Below are 21946 nucleotides of genomic sequence, written 5' to 3'. Positions count from 1 at the left end.
TCAAGACAGTGTATTGAGAATAGAAATCTCATGACAGTGTATTGAGAATTGTGTCAGTAAGACCAATGATGTTTCTATAAGCAAGACATGCATTGGGTGAAGAAGAAAGTTGAGTACTGTGAAGGAAAATAAAGGTTTTTTGAATCACGAGATGGAGTATTCAATTCTTTAACAAGTGCCAAAGACCATACATAAGCAACCACCATTCTACTTCTGAACTCAAAATAATTCTAATAATAAACAAAACATTATAGCCCTTTTAGACCTTAGTCACACCCCTCCCTTGGTTCCACTAACACAGTCGTCGATGTGTCTGCCTCCCTCTCCTTCAATATTTTTTTTCCAATTTCCAAACCCTAAAACTTTGTTTATTCCACGTGTGCAGACCAATGTCATTGTGCGCACATCATCAACAATTAACACTGTTGGTGGAAATTTAATGAGAGAGAGCAAATTGAATATTTTAAAAAAACCTTGAAACCAAATTGATTTTTTTTTTAAAAGCCATTATATTAAATTGAGTATTTACCCCAAACCAAAAAAATAATTATACCTAATATTTACATGTAAAATTACGAATATACGTAAACAATTGTAAATATATAAATAAATAATTTAAATATTCATAAATTTTAAAATTATAATTAGAAAATATTTTTGTATTGAATGTAAATAGTATTATTACATTTATAATAATAATAATTTTTTTTATCGTAAATAACTATATATATTTATACTAAAATTTCATTTTATTATTAATTTTATTAAATATTATTATTTTATTTTATTCAAATATTTGTGTTAGTTAAATTTATGTAATAGTTAATATTTTTAATTAAGTATAATTTTTATTAATGAAAAATGTAAAAAAAAAGAAGTGAAAAATGCATCAAAAGAATATGAAATCATGCATGGTTCTCTAAAAATAACCATTGTGCCCAAGTGCATGCAAAACAAAAAAAAAAAGACAAAATTGGAAAAACCACATTGGTAAATCGACTTTCCATCCATGAAGTTCTCCTTATTTCAAGGGGATATGATATTTACTTTTCATGAGTATATCATTTCTTTATCTTCTGTGTAAAATCATGATCCAAATAAGTGTTTTATACCTTTAAATTCTTGCTCGTGAACAATATATTTATAGAAAATATAATTATAAAAAAGTAATTGAATTATATAAAATTTAAAAAATTAAATGTTTTTATCTAATAATAATTGAGAAAACTGTTAGCCAAAGTTCATTATAATTGTTTTTTTTTTCAATACTAGTTAGAGAAACTCTTTCATCTACATGGATAAGAAAGTGAGAAAAAAATATTAACCATACTAATCAAAATATAACATAAGTAAGTTTAACTAAAAAGAATCAATATCAAAATAATGTATCAATCGAACCGAACGAGACCTAAAAGTTTCGGTATCCAATTCTGGCGATCGACCGACATGTTCAAAATATATTAAGATCGAGAGGATATTAACAAACCTAAACCGTACGAAAAAAGTTAGGTAATAGCCTATTAATCACAATCCAAAATTTAATCTGCCCCAATAATAATAGGTTCATAATAAGCATACAAAATAGTCATAATTTCTAAGAAAAAATGTACATTATTATCGCGCATTATTTACATCAAACACTTAATACTGAGTCCTTACTTAAGAGTTGGAACATCTTTTATAGATGTCCTCCCGACCGAGAGCCTACACCGAATACTTACTTAAGCGTTAGACCACCTTTGACAAGTGTCCTCTCGACCGAGAACCTATGAAATGAAAGCTTGACTGGAGTGAAAGAACGAGAACAAGAAAGGGAGAGTAAGCTAAACTAGTATGAAAGGTTAAAAAATAAGTGTGAACCAACCAACCGAACCAAAATTCAACATACATACAAATTATGTAATTTTATTTAAAAACATAAGATAAAATTTGGTCATCACTTAAAAAAAAGTTCACCAATTCACAAGTAAAGAAAAGTAAAATAAAATGATGATTTTATTCTATTGAAAGTAAGATGTATACAAAAAATTAACAAATAAAATATAGTCACTGTCGTGTCTAGTTGTGTTAGTATTTTCTTGTATTGTCAAAATAATATTATTAAAAAGGTAAAAGATAGATTGTTTAATTTACTGTTTGTACAATAAACGCATTCATGCAGTGAGAAAATAAAAACTAAAGTGACTAAATTATATATACTAAAAATTGTAATATAGTGGAAGAAAAAAAAATGTAACAAGAAAGGATAACATTATGAAAATAAACACATCAGAAAGAACGTAAATGATGATTATTTTAATGACAAGTATATCGAGGTCATAAATAATAATTTGTCTGTAAAAAATATATCAGAAAATAATTAAATTTCAAGATAAAAAATATGTAAAACTTTGTTGAAAAATTGTTTGAATTATAAATTTGTAATAAATTAAATAAATCAAAGTAAACAAATTGTAAGAGTAGAAAAGTGATTTTTTTTAAAGATTATAATATTCGATTTAGATGGACATTCATGCCCATATACAAATAATTCATATTTATTTTTCATATAGAATAAAATTATTAAGTGAGTTTCCTATTTATTTCTCGTATATTTATAAAATTTCTTATCAATAAGAATAGATATTATAAAACAATTAACATTTTAAATTTTTTTAAAATGACATTCACATTTTCTTTTAGGTTAAAAATTCACATTTTTATATTATTAGTTTTAAAATAAATAACCGTATTTCTTATATTTTTAGATCACCATTTTATTAAAAATATAAAAGAGAAAAGTGTCCTGTTAAAAGACTAGACCAAGTGTAATTTTTTTTTTAAATATAAGAAAGGTAAATATTTATTTTAAAATATGAATGCAATGTTGGATAATATTAAGAGAAATAAGTGTACTTTTTTAATTAATTAACTTATAAAATAATTTAAAATGGATAATTGTTTAGGACAATTTTGAAAGAATTGGATGAGAAAAAGAAAGTGATAGTGATATATCCTATTTTCAATCATTTAAAAATTGCATAATTTTTTAAATAAGGAGACTAAGAAGTTGTAGAATTACTAATTAATATTATTATTAAATAATAATTTTTTTATTTATTTAATAAAAGTTAATGCAAGCAGAGGGAGATATAGTGAATAGGGTTGGGAGGAAAACACTGGTGAAGTGGATCAAGACTCATAAATTATTTTTTATTTACTTTTTTTTACCCCTTTTAGATATTTTTATAAAAACCCTAACCTTTCAGTTTTTTCTCTTTCAATTCCTACTTGCTTTACAGTTTCAACTGCTTCCTCTGCCAAGGTACTTCTCCTTCTCCACTCTGCTTATTCCAACAACAGCAAAAGTACATGTCTTTTCTTTTTACAATGTGTCTATTAAGTTATAACCATTGTCTTTGTTGTTGTGTAAATTTGGTGGTGACTCTGTCTCATCGTAAGAATTGTGATAGTTGTTAGGTTTTCGAAAATTTTGTTGGGATTTTTGCGGTTGAAGACTGCATTGCTAATGGCCTCGAGTAAGGTCTGAAACTGGTGTGCTGCTTAGTTGCTGCTTTATGGATGAAAAACTGCAAGGTACTGGTTATGGGTACTGGACAAAGAATGAATCAGTGACTGAGGTTGAATGAGAGAAGATGCAGTAAATGGGTTGATACAGTATTTAGCTATATGTCTTATTGAATGGAAATTGTCTTACCATCCACCAAAGTATATTTTGAATTTAATGTCAAATTAAATAAATAGGTTTCTTGTCCATTTCAAGATGTGAACGATGCTAGTCTTCACATTGTTGGCGCTGGCAGTGTATACAATAATTTTTTATGAATAACTTTTTATAGGATTATTGTTTTACAAAGTCGACTTTTGCATTGAAACCGAAAAGGATCCTTGGCACAGCATTCATTTGGTTGGAAATTATTTTGGGGCCGCCTCATTAATTTTGGGTATACGAGAATATAGGAAGTGGTATGGATCTGTCTCGGCATGTATAAACCACTTGGAGTGTGCTGAAAATCTTTCAATTTCATTGTCACGATTTAGTCTTTGTTGAGTTTAAATAATCATTTTGCAGATATGAGCAGCTTAGTTTTTAGGTAGGCTGTGCTGTGTGAGGGCTTTTAAACCCATTGGAGGATGATTAGGGCTGTCATTTTTGTTTTTTCCATCATTTCACCTGCTGTTGACCTGCAAAATGACTAAATTGTTTAGGGTTTAGGATTTATGGTTTAAGATTTAGAATCTAGGGTTTAGAGTTTATGATTTAGGTTAGGGTTTATGAGTTAGAGTTTATGCTTTAGGGTTTAGGGATTGAATTCATTGAGCACACATTGAATGTGTGGAAGTTGCAACTAAATCAATCTTTAGATGTGTTAATCTCTCTCTCTTCCTTTCTAAAACATACATTGTTTTTTCATTTTTTCCTTTTTGATATTGATGCATTTTTCTAGAATGCTGACACCATTTCCTATTGGTTAAATTTATTGGAAACTACAAAACCTGAGCGAGGCTCATTAAATAAGAAGTGATACCCACAAAAGAGTGTAATTTTGGTGGTGATGTTGTCTTATTCTGATGAATGTTTTAACTTCTAGGTTTTGCAAATAGACTAGTGGGCAGTGGAGCTCTTAAAATGAATTGTGTAAAGAATGGGGAAGCTGAGAACAATCCTGACAAGGTAGCTTCTCGAGCTCCTTTACACGACAACTTGCTTTCTGGTGATAATGATGCAGTTGCTGACTGTGAGAAGCTATCAGAATCACATCTTGACGAGAGCAAGTTTGATGTGCAATTCAAATTATGGGCTCTTCGAATTCCTTGCCAACATTGCAAGGTTGCCACTCGAATCCTCAATGGGTTGGTACCTTGCTCTACCCATTCCTTCTATCATTTGCTTTTGTTTTTAACTTCTTCTTTATTGATTGTGTAGTTACTTATTTGACAAGCCCCGAGTCAAACCTATCATTGAGGACCCTACCTGTGACAAAAACCGTTACCTTATATTCTCCGACAAAGTTCAGAATGAAGGTGTGTATGAACTTTTGCTTCTATATTCTTGCCACAGAAATTCTTATCTATTACTTGTTTTGAATGTTGTGGGGCAGATTTATCTGATATTCCAAAACAAAAGGTTGATGAGCTCAATGGCTTGTGTAAGATTGAAGTTGTGCCCTATTCGATGACACTAGGGTATTCTTATTGGAGTGCAGGTGAGTGAGTGAAATGTGCTGTTAAACCATACTGCAGAGGCTGCCTTTCATCATGAAATTTTTTATATTGATGGAGTAGTTGTTTAAAATGCCTCTTTACGCAGGAGTATCATAATTTTGATAAAAAAATTACATTTTATTCTTATAAAAATATATTAAGTGGAAAAATATAGCTATCCTATTATTTAACAAAGTGATATTGCTGTGCTACGTTGGTATTACATTAGTTAGAAACATTTTTTAATGATTCTTTTATTTCCTATAGTGTGCTTTCCCCCATCCTAAATCATTTACAACTGTACAACAAATTTTGTGTTTGTAGATCATGTGCTGAAGCAGATATTGCCTACTGGAGTGGAGGTGCCTTCATCCTTTGAAACAATAGTTAAGTATTTAGTTGTTTGACCTTTTTAAATGCTACAAATGTAACTTTCATTTTTTCATCCCCTCAGTACACATGCTTTGTTAATTCCTTAATTATGTTTCTGATGGGAGCAGTGTTCATTTTCTTTCACAATTGAATTTGTTTGATCAGCCACTGATACCAGGTAAACTAACAGCTGTTCTACGTATACAGGTCAAATTGCCCATTTAAACCTACACGATGAATTACTTCCCTACAAAGATGTTATCGCGAAGGTTATTTATGATGTATGTGTGACTACACTAAGGTTTAAGACTTCAAGTCTCAGTTTCAATATATATTTTTTGCATAGTCTTGTTTATTTGTCAGATATGAAGATGCAATGATTGTCTTACTGAATTCTGTTTTTTTAATTCATTTTTGGTTGGAATAGTCAGAATTAGACCGTTGTCTGTTCTGGTATATAACATAACTATTGCTGTGGCATATATGGCTTCATATCACTGCTACTTTTAGGGCAATGTCAGAAGGAGCAGAGAGGAATTTGGACTATAAAGTGCTATAACAACCTTGCCTACTTGGCAAGGTGTATTATGGCAAAAGGAGGTGACTGAGAGAACAGGGGAAGGAAGGATCTGGGTGAGGTAGGCTAGATTGAAGTGAATGGAGAGGCTTTGGGTGGGTTAGGTTATTCTATGCATCTCTAGAATTCCCTTGCTATTTTTTTATTCCCGCACTTTCAGTCTTAACAAAGGGGACTAGCTCTACTTTAAGGAGCTTGGTCTCCCAATCTTCTGTCTAATTTGAGTTCCTGTTGGATCTATTTGATGCAGCTTCCTCATTTTAGTACTATGTTTCTGGCATGCATATTTCTGTGTTGGTTCATGTATGTTTGAAGCAAAAATGAATGATGTTATTCTACAGACTAAGATATTGCATTGATGTCTGTATTTGTTTCAATAGTACGCCCTTTGCAATTGTTACAAAGATGTCCATTTGAAGATTCGTTCATGATTTACATTTAAGCATGCTGTATTATACTTGTTCTTCCTATTAATTATTATGTTTTCACTGTTTATGCAGAAAAATTATCCTAGAATCAAAACTATTGTCAATAAAGTTGGAACCATTACAAATGAATTTCGTGTGCCAGAGTTTGAAATTTTAGCAGGAGACCATACTATGATCACAGAGGTGAAGCAATATGGTGCCACTTTTAGGCTTGATTACAGTTTGGTTTATTGGAATTCGAGATTGGAACATGAACACAAAAGGTTAGTGTCAATGTTCCAAGCTGGGGAGACCATTTGTGACATGTTTGCCGGTATAGGTCCTTTTGCCATTCCTGCAGCACAGAAAGGATGCATAGTCTATGCAAATGATTTAAATCCAGATAGCATTCACTATCTGAGGATTAATGCCAAAATCAATAAGGTTGATGATCGAATTTATGCTTACAACATGGATGCTAGAAAGTTCGTGTCCCAGTTGATGGAAGTGCCAAATACTGAGGTTACATCAGCACACTCATCCGAAGTGCCCATTTTGGATACTTGCCACACATGCAGGGTACAAGACAATGCTGAATCAAATTCTGAAAATGAGTTGCCAACTGGTAATATCTTTATGGTAAATAACTAAAAGTATCTTAATTATGATATGGAAACATGTTGCGTAGTAGTTAATACTAATATTCCCATTGTAGTTGATACAAAAGACAGTAATAGTGGTTTAGGGGATGTCAAGGGTTCAACTACGCACACTGCTACATCTGTAATTGCTGGTAAAAGATCTTCTAGTTATCGTGAAGGTATTCCACAAACTGCAGTATCAAATCAGGCTGTCACTAAATGTAGCTGTTACTTGATCGTCTTCTAGCTTGTAAAAGATTTAAAAGACAACCTTTTTTGTTTAATAGTCCGCATCTTCTAAGGAAACAATTAAAGTATTGATAACAATAATCTTTGTAAGTTTTGTAAGTAAAATTACAGTTGCTTTCATTTGACAGGGGATGTAGAGGCTCATGAAACTGGCATGCTTGAAAGTGTTGGGAGAAAAGGAAGCACAAACAAGAGAATGAGAGGCTCTGAAATGTCTGTCACAAAAACTTGGGAACACATTGATCACATAATAATGAACCTGCCTGCATCTGCTGTTCAGTTTCTAGGTACAACATCATTTGATATAATATAGCCTATTCTTTTTGTACAAATCTTGTAGCCTTTATTGCCTTAGGTGAGACTCTTATTTTTCTCTATGTAAATAGGATTAGGAGTATTCAAACATGTTCCTTTGCTTAGTAAATTGAAATAACTGGCAAATTGTCTTCCACCTCCTAGGCTGGTGAACAGATTTACTGTTTTAAGTGGATGTAGATTGATATTTTTTTACATGCATATTTTTACAATCAATTTTAGTGAGAGTTCTTTTTATATTCTTTTTTTTTGTGTCGGATGGATCCATTGACTATCAGTCTGAGGCTTAACTTAATTCTTCTTATGAGCCAGCTATCATAATCTAAACCAATATTCATTAATGACATTATTTCTTAGCCTTTTGTTTATGCTCTACTATGTGATTGAATAAATGCAGATTCTTTTGCAAGACCTTTTTTATACATAATTTATTACCGTTTTAAGATTTATAGACAGATATCTGACTTGAGATAATGGCCTGCCAGATGCATTCAGGGGATTAATCCAGAAGAAATATTGGAAAGGATGTTTACCATGGATTCACTGCTATTGCTTCATTAGAGCGACTGAAACTCCGGATACTATCATAGCTGTGAGTTCACTTTGCTACAAGCATTTCATGTTTTCCTCTTTTTTCTATGTCAAGGTTAGAATATCAACGACTTTACTGTTTTTTGGTATTAAATACCCTCCATCCATCTTGATGGCTTATGTATCTAGATTTTGGTTAGCTACTTGGATATGGACAATAATGATAGAATGTATGTATTTTATCTGTTCGGATAGTTAATTGAACTATATCTTTCAGGTGGCTGAATCTGCTTTAAACGCTCCTATACAAGATTCAAAGTTTCATAGGGTTAGGGACGTGGCTCCAAACAAGGTATGAATAATTCTATATCAGGTTGTTGATCGTTTGGGTAACTGTAACTCATTCCTGTAGTTTGTTTGTAGAACACCAGAACTTGTATAGTTACCTACTTAAGGTTTTTGCTTTTTATTTACTGTGCAGGCAATGTTTTGTTTAAGCTTCAGGTTGCCAGGAGGATGCGTTAAAGATGGTCAATAACACGGTCCTTGGTGATGCTGAAGAGAGATAGCTTTGTAGAATACTACCTTAGTTTTCAGGGTTTGACAAGGTGCATTGATGGATTCAGTGCGACGTTCTATCTGACTCAAAAAGCAAGCATACCGAAATATGACAAATTTTAACAGGAAGGAATAAGCCATATTTATTGGAACTATAGATAGATATTCATTATTCTTGAGATGCATCGTATTACCATACTTAGGGTTTCAAAGCAAAATGTGCCGTTTGGTACTTTCTTTCGAATTATACACATGAGCAGTAATACTATTGTACCATGCATTGTGTGCATTATTCTACCAATATCTACTATACAAATGTATGCAAATATAACAGTTTGCTAAGTTGTATTCATCTAAGAACGTCACTGTTTCAATCGATCTAGATCTTGGGGTGTCTTCATCTCATAAGAAATATCTGATAATTTACTTTTAATATTACTTTTTATCAGAAAACCGAAAAAAGGGGGATGGGTACCAGAGTATGCAAATCTTAAATGATATCATGTCCCCTTCTTTCGGCAAAAAGGAATATATATAATTAAATACGACGATGGTATATATATCTGGGTCCCTCAAGCACAGTCACTTTGATTACTAATTATGTGTAGAAAATATTTTGGGGAGTCAATTTACTTCGTGATACCCATATTTCGTAATCTGTTACTGATTAGGAAAATCCTTTAGTGAGCTCCAAAAGAAACCTCTGCTTCAATCGTGGATTAGATTTCGAACAAGGTCAAGGGTTTCCTGAAAATGGTGGTTCTGATTGGTTGGTAAGTAAAGTGATAAAAAGAAAGGATAAAAAGGGTTGAAGAACTTAGTGGATTACAATGGACAAGTGGACAAGTTTTTGAGCAGTTTATCTGCTTATTTTGTTTAATATGAAGCTCCAATGCAAATTTGGTGCTTCCTCTGCAAACAATCGTTAATTGGTTGGAAGTTGGAACTGACAAATACTGCGTCACATTGAAAAGAAGTATCATCTCTTAGCCTAACATTAACAAATATATTAAGAGTAAAAATCCTGTGTTATGAAAACTTTTTGTCAAATAGTGTACTATTGCCCTCCCTAGATTTCCGTCAAATGCATGCTTTTGCTTATCAGCTTTCCATTTAGCCAACAAGAATAAACTATGTCTTTTATTTGTAATCAGTTCGTCCAAAAAAATTTGCTACTCAATAAAGTGTACTGATGCACAGTTTTAGCGAAGGAGTTTGTATGCTGTTGTTGTTCAATGTTACATCATAAAGAGTTGTGAAAATATTAACTATTTGTTTTTATTTAATGAAATCTGTTGTTGTATATTGATTCATTCATAACTGTACATTATCATTTTCTATAATTATTATATTGAAAGTCAAATTATTTTAATAATGAATAAGTATAGCATAATGTAATTTCAATTTATTACAATTGTAGACAACTTTTCTAGCTATAATCAAATGAGTTATGGTTGCATCAAGATAAATAGTAATATTACAACAGTCTAAGTGATGTAAAAGCCATTAATGTACAACGAATATGTCTTTATTTGATGACAGGACAAGAGATGTATCTACTTAAGTTAATTAAGGAGTGGTAGATTTTGATTTAGGTAGATTTTAAATTGAAAATGTTAAATTAACAACTTATTATTGAGGAAAGATACTAGTTTATAACTGTGATTTGATTAATATAATTTTAAAATTGTTCCATTTCAATAAAAAAAAATTCTCTTTTCAGTTATAATCTGGTGAAGGAGACAACAATACAGACTGACTCATTCCCCATTTGGCCGTCCCGCATAGAATATACGGGCTGATTTTAGTAGCTCGTCCCGCATAAGGGTTGACCCACGAGCCTGTGAGTAAGCGCGCATAAGAAATACATTTTTTTAAAATTAATAAAAGAATTTAAATAAAATTTTTGAATAAATTTGATTCTTTTTTTTATTTAGATGCATTAGATAACTATCTCACAATATTATTCTCACGACGCGTGCGTGATAAGATGTAAGTAAAAATTATGGAATGTGAAATGAAGCTGCATGAAAAAAATATGGGAGTGAAATTTTTTTTTCTAGATTTTCAAGTTATGCGGGTCAGCCCGTCGTGCACTTTGCACGAACTGCGGATTATGCAAGATGGGTAAGCAGGCCAGCAAGTTAGACTAGAGAGTCTGTCCCTCCCGCCCTAAGTGAAGGATTGACAATTTTAGATAGAGGCTCTTTCATCATATAACTCATTTTTGGAGGAAGGTCTTTATCATAAAAAAAAAAAGGCTATGTCCATAATTTTGAAGGTCTTAATCATAAAACAATATTTGGAAAACTAGAATGCTCATGGGAGGTTAACTTTTGACTATTTAATTTTCTAGATTTGGGAAGTGGTGTTGCTCTTTGTAATACAAAATGGAGTCCTTAGACGTACTCTCCTTTTGTTAAAGCAAAAGGATATGCTTATGCATCCTTTACTAAAAAGATACACCCAAAGGATAATAGGATTAAGAGTACACGTAAATTGAAGGTGGAAAGTAATAGAATTGACGACCCTGTCTCTATTCTATTCTAGTCAATTACTAGTCAATGCGTTGTCCACAACCAAAGTGTCTTCTGTGCCCATTTTGCATGACCAACAACACTATACTTCACTACGCTACAGAACACTTATATCAAATAGAAAACTGCTCAAAAAACATAGAGAAAAGCATCTCTTTTTCCTTATTAATGTTATCAAACTTCATTTTGATAAAAGCATCTCTGTCAATAAGTATTCATCTGTTCAACAAAAACCAAAACCACATGCCTTATGGTTAGTCACTTGAGCATCACACCAGAGAGAATGTTGTAAACCTCTTAGAATATTTCTAAACTATAGGAAAGTAGCTCTGTGAATATTCTGAACATAATCACTTCCTAAATTATAAGAAAATAGCTCTGTGATCTGATTATTCTCCATATAACTTTCTTTATGGCAAAGAGAATACTTCTTGATTGCCTTTTCTTTAGAGCATCAGAGCTTGATTCTTTACATTTCTTATAGTTTGAGAATATGGAGATTTTAAAATTTCCAACACGTTTTTTCATTCTGAGAACAAATTGCTATTTGAGAATATATGACCATTAGTCTCTTAAAGATTTCACTTCAGACTTATATACTTCTATCAGAAACTCAAGATAAGTTCCCTCAAGAATAAAAAAACTTACACTATGTTTGTATGCCTTGAATTAAGTTTCAATACATTAATCACTTGTTCCAACTCCTTGACTAAATCAACCTAACTTTATACTAAATGAAAAAAATGATTAATTTTAATATTCACACAATTTATTGTATATATTCATATTCATAAATATTAATGAGAAAAGAAGTTACACATAATGATATTGTCATCCAATGCCAAACTATTATATATGATGAGTTTAATATTTTTTTTATAATAGTTATCTTAAAAAGCACATGTATTTTGTAGGATTTGAGAGTGTGTGCATAAACTCAAAGTTAATGATTTATTTTTCTAATCAATGATTGGATTTTCTCCTTAGAGAGAAAGAGTAAACCTCATAGAATATTGCCCCTCTAAACAGCATTTAATTTATCTAATGGCCCAAATGCCCTGTGATGTGAGTGATTTCGTATGCATGCTTAAGGAGAGCCACTTGATTGGCTTTAACAAAACTCCTTTTAGTCTTGTACTATTATATGATTATGATTACGATGATGAGCTAAGGCTTAACACTAATGCAACACATGCTGGCATTATTACTGAATTAAGGAACGAATCTTTGTTCCATTTTATGTTATTGTAAAAAACTCAAGGATCTAGTCCTTGTTTTACCTTCTCTGTGAAGGCACTGAACCACACGCACTCACAAAGAAACCTCTCCTAGTCTATAAATTCCTGACCAAAGACTCATACCTTCCCCTTTCTTTTTCTCCCATTTGTTTGGGTTCTGTTCTGTCACTTTTCTTGAATCTTTGCTAGTTTCAAGGCCAGAATATAGAAAAAAAAAAGCCATAAAATGGAACAAGAAAAGGCACCATGTGTTGGGAACTTGGTGGCATTTCTTCTTGTCTTCTTAACCATGGCCTCATGTGGCTCAGGGGTTGGAGTCAACTGGGGAACCATGGCTACTCACAAGCTTCCACCAAGTAAGGTGGTCAAGATGCTTCAAGAAAACGGTGTTAATAAACTGAAGCTGTTTGATGCTGAAGAGTGGATTATGGCAGCTCTGATGGGGACTGATATTGAAGTAATGTTGGCAATACCCAACAACATGTTGGAGGATATGAGTAAGAATCCTCAGGTTGCAGATTCTTGGGTTTATGAAAATGTCACTACTTACATGTACCCTGGTGGACTAAATATCAAGTTAAGTAGTCCTATGAGTATATACAACATTCATGATTGCATTATTTGTGTTTCTTTTCCTCAAACGATAGTCTCTTGCTCTCCAATTTTCCACTATTTGACTCATCCATGCCCCTTTCTCCATTCTTCCATGGCATCTTGCATTTTTTCGGTTTTGTTTATTATATTTTTATTCTTTCATTGGAGATGCTACTGGTCAGTGTTTCATTTTCTTGGTCCAATTTTTTATAGTATCCCAAAATTTTCACGGAAGCCGCTATTACTCAGTTATGTAGCAACTGATTTCACTTTTCAGGAGTTTATCAAACTTCTTCCAATGCATATCATAATCTCTATCTATTTAGCTTATTGAAGTATTAGAATAAGACTAGTGTTCCAAGGAAAGTTGATCAATTAGAAGCATGCTACAGTGCCTCAATTAAGGAGTTTAAATGACATTATGTAATGTTCAATATATGAGATTCTGCTGTGTGTATGTTCAAGTCAAATTTTAACACTACTCTGCACTATGCTTGTGATGCAGGTATATTGCAGTGGGTAATGAACCTTTCCTTAAGGAATATAATGGCTCCTATCTACAGACAACCCTGCCCGCTCTTAAGAACATACAGATAGCTCTCAATAGTTGGGGCTTTGGTTCACAAATCAAAGTCACTGTTCCCTTCAATGCTGATGCTTACTACTCCCCAGACTCAAACCAAGTGCCATCAGCTGGTGACTTCAGGCCTGAAGTACGAGACCAGACCATTGAAATAGTCCAATTCTTGTATGCAAACAATGCACCTTTCACTGTCAATATCTACCCTTTCCTCAGTCTCTATGGAAATGATCATTTCCCTTTTGATTTTGCATTTTTTGACGGAAATAACAGGCCTCTTATAGATGGCAATTCAGTTTACACCAATGTGTTTGATGCAAATTTGGACACTCTTCTCTGGGCCTTAGAGAAGTCAGGATTTCCTGATATGGATGTTATAGTTGGAGAAGTTGGGTGGCCAACTGATGGTGATAAGAATGCCAATGTCCAGAATGCAAAAAGGTTCAACATGGGTTTGCTTAAGCATGCACTGAGTGGAAATGGTACTCCTAAAAGGAAAGGTATACTTGACATTTATCTATTCAGCCTGATTGATGAGAATGCCAAAAGTATTGCTCCTGGCAACTTTGAGAGGCACTGGGGGATTTTTGAGTTTGATGGCAAACCAAAGTATGAATTGGATTTGGCAGGACTTGAACAGAATAAGGGTCTGGTCCCAGTGGAGGGTGTAAAATACATGGAAAAACGGTGGTGTATCTTGGATCCAGAAGTGAAAGATCTACACTTATTGGCTGCTAGCATTGACTATGCTTGTAGCCAATCAGATTGTACTGCTTTGGGGTATGGTTCTTCTTGTAACACTCTAACTCTCCTAGGGAATGCTTCTTATGCCTTTAATATGTATTATCAAGTAAATAGCCAACAGGACTGGGACTGTGATTTCACTGGTTTGGCTACAGTAACAGATGATGATCCATCAGAAAAGGGTTGTCAGTTCCCAATAATGATCTCTTTTGGCTCTTCTTTACTGCGGCATGGAAGGCTAACAACCATCCTGATGAAAGCTTTCAGTATATATTTATTTGTAATTTTTTTATAGTTTACTCATTAAGCCAAGGAGCACTTCAAGAATGTGCCCCTCCAGTTTTTTTACTGTATATTCTTGAAAAAAAAATTGCATTCCTTGTTAGATACATTTGTTTATCTGATTGTAAGATAATTTTGGGCACATTTTAATTAATATTATTTTCATTTTAAAGGATTTGGATTCTCCTGTGCTGTTAACCTCTGTGATATGGTTATATTGAAAAGAAAGAAACATAGGATTTTCTTATCAACTGTTGGATCAATTCTTTTTATTTATCTTCTTAAAAAGAGAAATGGGGTTGGCCATATTCGAGAGAGAAAAAACCTTTTAAAGAATTAAAGAACTTCAATTTGATAAAAAAAATAAGAAAAATTGCTTTTATAAAAGTTGGTTAAAGTGCCTTTTAAAAAAAGTTGCACACCCTAATATCTCTTTTCCGCTTGAACACATTCATATTGGATGATAAAAAATGTTAGCTTAAAAGAACATTTGAAGCAATTTCTACCTATGCAATAAAAACAGTAAATTTTAAGTTTAAAAAAAAGAGTTCAGTTTTACTACCATGTTTTATATCATGTTGGCATAGTTTTTTACATCTGAATTAAATTGAGACAACCAATAACGATAACGATGAGACTCTACTTGTGCCTTTATTTCTGTAACATTACCATATCATGTTATTTAGTTACATGTTCTGCAAATTTGGCTAGCATAAAAAAAATGTAGGCTTAAAGTAACCCTTAAAAGAGTTTGAGCATATGCCATGATTCTGGGTATCTTAGGAAGAATTAGAAACACTTCTTGGTAAATTTTGAGGAGGTTTTATGGGCCAAGTCTCACAGTATAAACTTGTTACAGAGTCAAGGGCCAGAAGGATGAAATAGAGAGGCAGGTCTAAGAATTATGGGATAATGGATACTCAAGCCCAGTCATCATTCTTGTTTGAAAACAAAAAAAGGTTCAATCTTTGAGTGCAGAATACCTTAGACACACTGTATCTGAAGAAGGGGTGGCAATGGACTCAGAAAAGGTGCAGGGACTACTCAGATTCACCTGGTGTTTCATGTGCGGTTGCTAAAACAGGTAGCAGAAAACTACAAAGTGAAGTCTGAATTACCTATAGCTTGTGATACATGGATCCCATTACATTTTTTGGCTTCTAAAGTGCTGGTTAAACATGTGAACAAGTCAAACCGTGATGAATACAGTGAGCACAAAGCCAATAAAAAGAAGTATTTGAAAGATATATTCACCTTTTTGTATTTTGTCTTATTTTTTATGAATCACAAATTCTAAGTTAGATCAAATGTAAAAATAGAAAATATTATTTTTAAGACAATATCTTAAAACCTTACAAAGATAAAATAAAGAGAAAGAGCAAAACAAAGCGAAAAAAAAATACTTGCTAAAGAAACTAAAATTTCCCCAATCTTAACACGCCATAAAATGTGTGGAAAGAGGTAAATATAAGATAAGTAAAAAATTATGTATTTTCTTTATTTGTAAAAGGAAATTTGAAAATGAAAGTTTACACGTATATCAATGTAATCAAGATGTAACTCTCTACACACATTCAGGTTAGACATATTTGAACTTAACAAAAGAAAATATACAAAAGTAAAATTTGTGAAAATCAAAAGAATATTGCCCCCAAATTATCTTTAAGCTGGTTATTGGGCCTGCTTAAAGAAGTAGGAAATTTTACAAAAATGGTGCAAATGTGCACCATTTTTTTTTAAATGGATAGATTTGAAAAAACTTACATAAAAAGGTGTTTGAGGAGGACAAGTTCATTCTTATAAAGTTATCATATGCAAAATCACTTCTATTTTGTTTTAAACATTCCGTTGTCAATTCTCTTAACGAAATTTGTTTAAAAAATGTTGTGAAGAAGTTGTGCTTACTAAGCACAACTTTGAGTAATCTACATGTCATTTCAGAACCTACATTTTATTTTTTAATTATTCACATTTAATTAAATAAGTTAAACAATAAAATATTTATAATTTATGCCTCTATAATTTTTTATCCAACTTTTTAAAAGGAATTTTTTTCATTTTAGACTAAATAAAAACAATTGAACTAAAGTTCTTTAGTATAAAATAAATACACAAAAGTCTACACAATCATGCATGACTTTTGTGTATTTTTTTATCCTTAATTCGTCATATTCCTTATGACTTCACTTTTATAAAAAAAAAACTTAACAACATTTTAAGGTTAATCAAAGTCGTATCTAGTAAACATGATTTATTCACAACATTTTTTAAATTAAACTTTTGAGGACAAATGATGATTTTAGTGTAAATTTTAAAATGAAAGGGAAGTCATCTTCGTGTATGATGGTTTTAGAATATTGAAGTCATGTTTCTCAATCACGACTTGTCCATTTTTTACTCATTTTAATAATATTGGTGCAAAATTGCACTATTTTGGTTAACATCCCAAAGAAATAATTTGCATATGGAGAATCATGGAAAATTTACCTAAATTGTGTAATTTTTATATCAAATTTACGAAAATAAGTAGTTTTGAAAAATATTACAAAATTGGGTTATTCATATTTCTGGGCACAACTTCACTATTCTAGAGTCCACATTCAATAAGACAACTTTGACGGAAGCTATTGAGTAATATTAAAGTCGTCATGATTTTTGTTAAAAAAAATTCTAATAAAATCGTTCTCACTGAGCGTGACTTTGATTAACTAAAAAATGTTGTTAATTAACTAAAATCGTCCTAATACATAACGACTTCACCAATAATCGATTTTTCTTGCAAGAGGAAGAGTCATATATATATATAACAACTTCAATATAATTACAAAGTCTTTCGTAGCTAGGACAACTTCTTAATATTACAATCCAATTATCCAATCCAATTATCCAACAAAGAAAAAAAAGAGTATATATATAAAAAGAAGAATTTTCTATTCGAGCCAATTATTGTGCTTCCTAATACCTTTACAAAATGGTTAATAAGTTCAGGATGTCTATAATAAGTAGCAACAGTAATGAAATTACCATACTCCACTATTGCTGCAATGGTATCAGGTTCATCCTAATGAGCACCACAGGGAACTTGTTCCACTCTTCATGGATGTGGAAGTTCTCTCCAATGCTCAGGTCAAGGCAATGGTAGAGATTGAAGACCATCATGGCCAAAAAAATTTAAACCACACAACCAATGCATGTTCAAGATTTGAACATGAGACAGAGTATTACTTAGTTGCTTCCATAAAAGTCCTTGTTGAATGATGATTTTATAAGAATAAAATTGTGTCCCTAAAATACAATTTACTCATTTTTATTATTTTTTTAAAATCATCCGTTCTCTAGTAAATTCGAGATAAAATTACAAATTTTTTTTTTATAAAATTCAAGAGAATCATAGTCCATCCTACCAACAATATTAGCTAAATTAAATTTGCACCAAACATAGAGCTCATCTTACTATTGATAACAGCAGAAAGTGCAGTTTCAATCTTTCACTGCTCATTTATTTTGATTACAATTTATATATATACAAGCAAAAAAATATATAATTGTAGAGATCGACGCAATTTAAGAATAAAAAGCACATAAAATTATAGAGGAGATAATTTGAAAAGTGAAAGAAACGTTGAAACGTGAATAGGAGTGGAGTGGGGTAGGGCATCCTAATTAAAAAAAAAAAGAATGGCGTGATAATAGTAAGTAGAGAAGAGAGAAGAGAATCACGAGTAACGGGACAAATATTTGAATTCAAAGAGGCATCACACAGCGCATACAAAACCACCCTGTAACGGCTTCATCTCAATCACTCTCAGACCAACACCAATGGCTTCTCTCACCCCAGGCATTCTCCTCAAAATGCTTCAGGCCATGAACACCAACACCCGCGTCACCGGCGACCACCGTTCCCCGCTCCTCCAGGTCATCGGAATTGTCCCCGCCCTCGCAGGCTCTGACCTCTGGTCCAACCAAGGCTTCTACCTCAACCTCTCCGACTCCCTCAACTCCACCTACGTCCTCCTCTCCCACCCCGACACCGACCTCATCCTCTCCAACCGCCTCCAGCTAGGCCAGTTCGTCCACGTCGACCGTTTCCAATTCGACTCCCCCCTCCCCTCCGTCTCCGCCATCCGCCCCCTCGCCGGCCGCCACCCCTTCCTAGGCACCCCTGAGCCCCTCGTCGCTCGCATCTCCCCCACCACGCGTCACTTTCTCATCCAACCCCTCCCTGACTCCGACCACGACCCGCTCTCCCTCTACCTCTCCAACCCCGACCCCACCCAACCCCGAAATACTAACCCTAGCCCCGAAGAACCTAAACACAAAGAACAGAAACCTAAAGACAAAGAACGCGTCTCCCGAGAGCCTCTCGCGCCTCGCGACAACTTGCCTCCGCAGAGATTCTCCTCCCCGGCCACTGCCAAGAGGTCGTATTCGGCGTCCAGGAACAAGACCGCTGTTGTTGCGGCTGAGCGGGATCCCTCTCCCGCCGGTAAGGGGAAGAGGTCCGCGTCTCCCGTGCCGTCCAAGTGCGTGGTTCCCAGCCTCGTTTCGGCGCGTGAGGATAATCGGAAGGTGTCCAGGGAGCCGGCGATTGTTGTGCCGTCGAGGTACCGGCAGGCTTCTCCGAACGGGAGGAAGCAGCCGTCACCTAGTCCGCGGCGGGCGTCGCTTTCTCCCGGGAGGAGGTTGTCTGGCGGGCTCAAGGTCTCGCCGGTGGTGGTGGACTCCGCCGCAAAGAAGAAGATGGCCACCATTGTCGCCGGGATCTCGAAGGTCTCCGATGCGCTGGTCGGGTCCAAGAGTGCGAGGAAGAATTGGGATGAGCAACCGCCGGTCACTCCTGTTGAACCTGAACACAAAGAAAAGAGTGGTTCTAAGTGTAAGGTTGACGCGCAAGCAATTTTGCGTACTCAGGTAAATGAAATTGAGACGAATCAAATGTAGAAAGTGTTAACTTAGAACGTAATTGCTTGTGATCGAGCTTATGAAGAGGTCAATTGCAATTGTTTTTCTTGTTTTAGGAACAATAAACCTCACTTGGTATATGTTTGGTTTTGACCCTAATACTGATATAATTTTGCAGGCTGCGATGTCAAGGCGTTTGAGTGATGTGAGTGGTCATAAACCGGGTAGCAATTATTCTTCCAGCAATGAGAAAACTAAAGCTTTATCTCCTCAGAGTTGTGTCCTTGGAGACAAATCCAATTTTGCAGCTATGGGTATCACCATTCATGAAAAGAAATGGACCGATGGAAGTGTTCCAATAGATGCTGTGTCTGGGAACCTTGCAAAACTCGGAAAGGTATGGGTTTTGACAATTTACTACTGCGTTGTCGTTATCATATGATATAATCTAGAATTAAACATAATAAGGAGAAAACTCTAATGCTTTTTGCCACAGCTCTGAGCTTCCATTGGTAACCAGCTAACACTTCTATTGAACTGATTACTTTTCAATACTAATTAGATAACAGTCTTTTGAAGATATCTAGTTAACTGCACCTAAATTTTGTCCCAAGAAGTAATAGATTTTGTACCCTTCTAAAGTAAAATGCAGTGTGGTGACAGTGAGTAGTACGACAAAAACCAAGGGCAGCAGCAATATTTTTCACATACTAATATATGGAATTATGCTTTTCGCATATTATAATCTGTTTCACAAGTGTTAGCATCCAGACTACAGGTTTCTTAACATAATTTTTAGTCCACAACAATAGGATATTTTCATCCAACAAAAACAAGCCAAAAGAATAGATAGGTATATTTCTTCATGATAGGAAAGGGGCTAGAACAGAGTCAGTTAATTTTTATATTTTTGATGAAGAGGCTCGGTTGATTTGATATAATAAGTCCAAGTCCCTTTTTATCAACCCAATGCAGGAAGCAATGCAAAGAAAGGTTCTTGCCTCTGCTGCTGCTGCTGAAGCATTAGAGGAGGCCAATGCTACTGAATGTATTATAAGAAATTTAAGGTAACAATTCCACTTTTACCTCAATTTTGTACTTGAAAAGAGCCTACAATATTCCAAACTTTTGAATTCTATCGGAAGTTTCAATATTTAAACCTACAATTTAAAATTCTATTTTCTTTTCAAGGATTTCAATTCATATTTTTCCTTTTGCATATATGATGCGTTTGTTTTTGTTTCTCCTTGATGGCTAACATAAATGATGCGTTTGTTTTTGTTCCTTCGACCTATCAGCATGTTTTCAGACCTGTGCTCAGTGTGCCAGGCTAGAAATCCTTTGCCAACCATAGACAGATTTTTCACTATCTACGATGATGTTTTGAAATCAACTGCGATGGCTGAAGCTGTTGCGAACAGATATTATTCAGAGACGCCTGATGACAACAGCATTCCGACAGAACAGTCAAAATCACTCACTCTCTGGGTCGAAGCTGCCTTGGCCACTGATCTACAGATAGTATCCCTTCTTACTGGCACCACCGCTGACCCACCATCAACACTGCAGAAAAGCTTGTCAAAAAGGCACTCTCTGGGTGCAGCTAAGAACCATGTGAAGGTTCCTTCATCACCACCATCCAGTATGAGTGCCAGTGTGTGGACAAGAGGTAGTGGAATGAAAGAGACAGTAGAGCTTGGAGCAAAATTGCTATCTGAAATGCAGATGTGGTTTCTACGGTTTGTTGAGGAGTCCCTTGATGCAGGATTTAAAGTGTTTGGAGAGTGTGCAGCTGATGGGAAAAAAACATTGCCCCTGGATGGTGGCTCCATTGCTGTTGTTTTGTCGCACTTGAAGCGTGTGAATGCATGGCTGGACCGTGTGGTTTCCAAAGGGGATGATTCACTTACAGAGAAGATTGAGAAATTGAAGAGAAAGATCTACGGTTTTGTCATTCAGCATGTAGGAACGACTTTTGACAATTCTGCTTCATCATGAATTTCTGAGTTTATTTCCCATTTAACTTCAAAATCGATAAACGGGAAATGCTTCTTCCCTCATCAGATAAGAATGTTTTCAAATGCTCAGGGAATTATTATTATTATTATTTATTATTATTATTTCATTGTATTTCAGTGTGGCTGAGATAATGGACTGAAATGTATTTTACAAAAGAATTGAACAGGTCATATAGCTTGATTATTGTTTGTTACA

General features: G+C 34.0%; 2 protein-coding genes across 8 annotated transcripts; both read left to right on the top strand.

The window, feature by feature from the left end:
* The first annotated feature begins 3204 nt into the window (after positions 1-3204).
* Positions 3205-9267, top strand: LOC137807644 (S-adenosyl-L-methionine-dependent methyltransferases superfamily protein). 5 transcript variants are annotated; one of them, XM_090299464.1, is made up of 13 exons: positions 3213-3304; positions 3453-3576; positions 4593-4854; positions 4928-5025; positions 5103-5207; positions 5530-5592; positions 5785-5858; positions 6655-7186; positions 7277-7381; positions 7580-7738; positions 8252-8358; positions 8575-8649; positions 8779-9267. In XM_090299464.1, the coding sequence occupies exons 2-13, from the start codon at positions 3558-3560 to the stop codon at positions 8833-8835; spliced, it is 1656 nt and encodes a 551-aa protein (XP_090155590.1). In that variant the 5' UTR covers positions 3213-3304; positions 3453-3557; the 3' UTR covers positions 8836-9267. The 5 variants fall into 5 exon arrangements, 4 of the variants coding, with proteins under 4 accessions (XP_090155590.1, XP_068464477.1, XP_090155591.1 ...); XR_016519099.1 differs by lacking the exon at positions 7277-7381 and having other exon boundaries at positions 3205-3304; positions 6655-7200; XM_068608376.2 differs by lacking the exon at positions 7277-7381 and having other exon boundaries at positions 3214-3304.
* A 3375-nt stretch (positions 9268-12642) lies between these two features.
* Positions 12643-21946, top strand: LOC137807642 (glucan endo-1,3-beta-glucosidase 8). Of its 3 annotated transcripts, XM_068608372.2 has the most exons (5): positions 12778-13206; positions 18640-19741; positions 19911-20129; positions 20708-20799; positions 21031-21946. In XM_068608372.2, the coding sequence occupies exons 1-5, from the start codon at positions 12857-12859 to the stop codon at positions 21728-21730; spliced, it is 2463 nt and encodes an 820-aa protein (XP_068464473.2). In that variant the 5' UTR covers positions 12778-12856; the 3' UTR covers positions 21731-21946. The 3 variants fall into 3 exon arrangements, with proteins under 3 accessions (XP_068464474.1, XP_068464473.2, XP_090155589.1); XM_090299463.1 differs by lacking the exons at positions 18640-19741; positions 19911-20129; positions 20708-20799; positions 21031-21946 and adding exons at positions 13730-13972; positions 14078-15002; XM_068608373.1 differs by lacking the exons at positions 18640-19741; positions 19911-20129; positions 20708-20799; positions 21031-21946 and adding an exon at positions 13730-15002 and having other exon boundaries at positions 12643-13206.

The sequence above is a fragment of the Phaseolus vulgaris genome, chromosome 3, assembly GCF_051622355.1.
Source record: "Phaseolus vulgaris cultivar YP4 chromosome 3, ASM5162235v1, whole genome shotgun sequence".
Taxonomy (NCBI): Eukaryota; Viridiplantae; Streptophyta; class Magnoliopsida; order Fabales; family Fabaceae; genus Phaseolus; species Phaseolus vulgaris.
This window is presented reverse-complemented; position numbering and strand designations above follow the sequence as displayed.